The sequence below is a fragment of the Montipora foliosa genome, chromosome 8, assembly GCF_036669935.1.
Source record: "Montipora foliosa isolate CH-2021 chromosome 8, ASM3666993v2, whole genome shotgun sequence".
NCBI lineage: Eukaryota > Metazoa > Cnidaria > Anthozoa > Scleractinia > Acroporidae > Montipora > Montipora foliosa.
The window spans coordinates 9,510,989-9,513,488 of NC_090876.1; the positions used below are offsets into that span (position 1 = coordinate 9,510,989).

Genomic DNA, 2,500 nt, shown 5'->3' on the forward strand with positions numbered 1-2,500 from the left:
AGAGACTTAATTAATGTAAATCTTTAGACTTGGGTGCAAAACTCAAAGCCTATTCACAGTAAAAGCAAACCATCTATGAATGAATAATGTTACCAGTTTCTTTGTAGTGTCAATAGTGATTTACAAGGTTAGTACAGTTACCTTTTCAGCCTCCTCAAGATCATGTTGAAGCTTTAATATTTCATGCTGCATAGTTAAAATACAGAGAAATTAGCAATTTAAATCATTTGTGCACAAATACAAGTTGTAACTTTACGCTAAGAGAAAAGGCAATAGATGTCTGTGCCGCAACCGTTCATATCAGCCCAGTAATGGTAACCAATCTGAGCCAATTAACGTGTGGACCAATATGCCAGTCGAAGTGTTGGCCAACAGTCAACCAACATTATACAACAGTTGGTTGACTATTGACCAATGCGTTGGCTGACGTATTGGTAGGATCGGATTTGTTACCATTCCTTATCAAACCACTCTAATAAGACCTAATAAATTTACAGGGATTTTTTAAAATCAATAAACACTTTGTTACCTTACAGTTTACCAATTCTTCCTGTAATGTTGCAGCTTGGGAGGTCCCTTTTTCTTTTGTCTGCAAAGTAGATAATTATGATAAATAAATAAAATACTCAACGAATATAAACTCAACAACAACTTCAGCTGATGTGAATTGGTGGTCGCTAAATACATCACTGATGCCAAAGAAACAAACAAAAAGACTTTAGCATTGATCATCAAAAGAACTACTGTATGTCCATCACTTACTACATACAACTACTATAATATTATTCAGCTTTATAAGGCAACAGTATTTATTGTAACAGTTGGTTTTTATCCATCATCCATTTGTTACTGGAAGATGACATTCTTCATTTGTCATACATGTATAGATTTACATGACTTGTAGGCTTACAGTGTAAGCTGAAGAAATTTCTCTTCAAACAACATGGGACTGTCCAGCGATGGTGAGCTTATTTGGAGTTTTGTGGTCTTGATTTTGACCATGGTCAAACATTTTTCTGTTGGCTTCTGTGGATGCAAAAGTTTAAAGAGGGTGGTGAAGGGTATTTTCGTGAACCGTGAATTGCTTTTTTTTATTTTCCATGAAATGTGAAATGACCTTTTTTTCCTTGTGAAACGTGATTTTGTCAATTTACGTGTACTTTGAGCCGTGATCTTTGAGAATACTTAACCAAAAAAATGAGAATTTTGGGTGTTAAATTCACCGTGAACTGTGACGTGATTTTGCTTCATGTTTTTTTTTTTTTCCTTTTATAACAATGGACTGTAATTATAACTTGGCAGAGCAAGATAAAACAACTACCACTACATCTGGGTAATTTTCATGATTCACTGAAACCTGAACCTTTGACACATGGCCTGCTAGCCTTGACAGCTTTGTTGGTCAATCAACACGGCAAAAACTAGCTTGGAAATTGTCTCAGAAGGTCCCAAGACTCTTCCAAATGTAACCATTCTGATGAGTTTCTATATGGCAGACAGCTGCAGCTGTCAACAAACGTAAGGAAATTTGTTTCTGTAAAATTAGTTCTTTTTTTTCCTTGAAACGTGAAATGGCCATTTTATTTTTTGTGAAACGTGATGAAGATCCCCCCTTACCACCCTCTTTAAAGTCCCTGATTCTGTGAAGTGAGGGACTGTATCCATTGCTTACTATAGTGTTAGGCCAATACTGCAGATTCAAGTCTCAATTTAACCCTGACTATTTCCAAATTCAACACAGTTTCTTACATAATTGCTTAAATTGCAAAAGGTTTTGCAAAGTTTTTCCTTTGAAAATCGCCTTTTATACAATTACGGTACATGATCAAAATCTATTGAAAGTACTACTAATTACTAAACAGATTATTGCATGTGGTTTAAATCGATTTAAAACCAAGAGTAACGTGAACCCTGTATGCGTGACAGAGCTTTAACCCCATTGACTCCTGGGGGTTCCCCATTGACGAATAAAATCGTCTGGCGTTAGACAGAGTAAAATACTAAGTATGGCCGGTTTTGGGGTGAATGGGTTAATGCTGTGATGAACAACAGTTTCATATAACAGACAGCTTAAGACCCTGGATGATCGCTCCATTAAAATGGCCACTTCAGCAGTATGGAACAAATTGCTGAACAATGTACGTAACAAAACTAATTTTAGCAAAAAAAATTTAAACCTTTGCTTAATTTAAGACTTATTTTTTCAATGTAACTTATATTATTAGGATCTTAAATACATACTTTTATTACTTTTAAGGTTATTAATTAATGTATTCATATACTACTTCAACCTCATTTACGCACCTGTGTAATCAATGTATATTTCATTTACACCATTTTTTAAGTTAATTACTTTTGTTGCGAATTTGATTTTATATAGATATTTGCACGCTATAAATTCTTATAACATTTTCCCCAGCACTTCTTTTTTGTGAAATTGTGTACATATGCAAGTTCAGAGAAATTACCTTTTTCAAATCTAATTTAGCAGCAGCCATCT

At 34.4% G+C, this 2,500-nt stretch overlaps 1 protein-coding gene across 1 annotated transcript in view; it reads right to left on the bottom strand.

Moving 5' to 3' along the window:
* The window catches only part of LOC137968956 (leucine zipper transcription factor-like protein 1), a 23,289-nt gene that overhangs the window by 1,760 nt on the left and 19,029 nt on the right, over positions 1-2,500 (bottom strand). Inside the window, exons 8-10 of the mRNA XM_068815439.1 lie at positions 2,469-2,500; positions 530-589; positions 142-186 (exon numbers count right to left, since the gene is read on the bottom strand). The exon at positions 2,469-2,500 is cut by the window's right edge and continues 34 nt beyond it. Of these exons, the coding sequence (XP_068671540.1) occupies positions 142-186; positions 530-589; positions 2,469-2,500 (137 nt within the window). The remainder of the gene's footprint in view (positions 1-141; positions 187-529; positions 590-2,468) is intronic.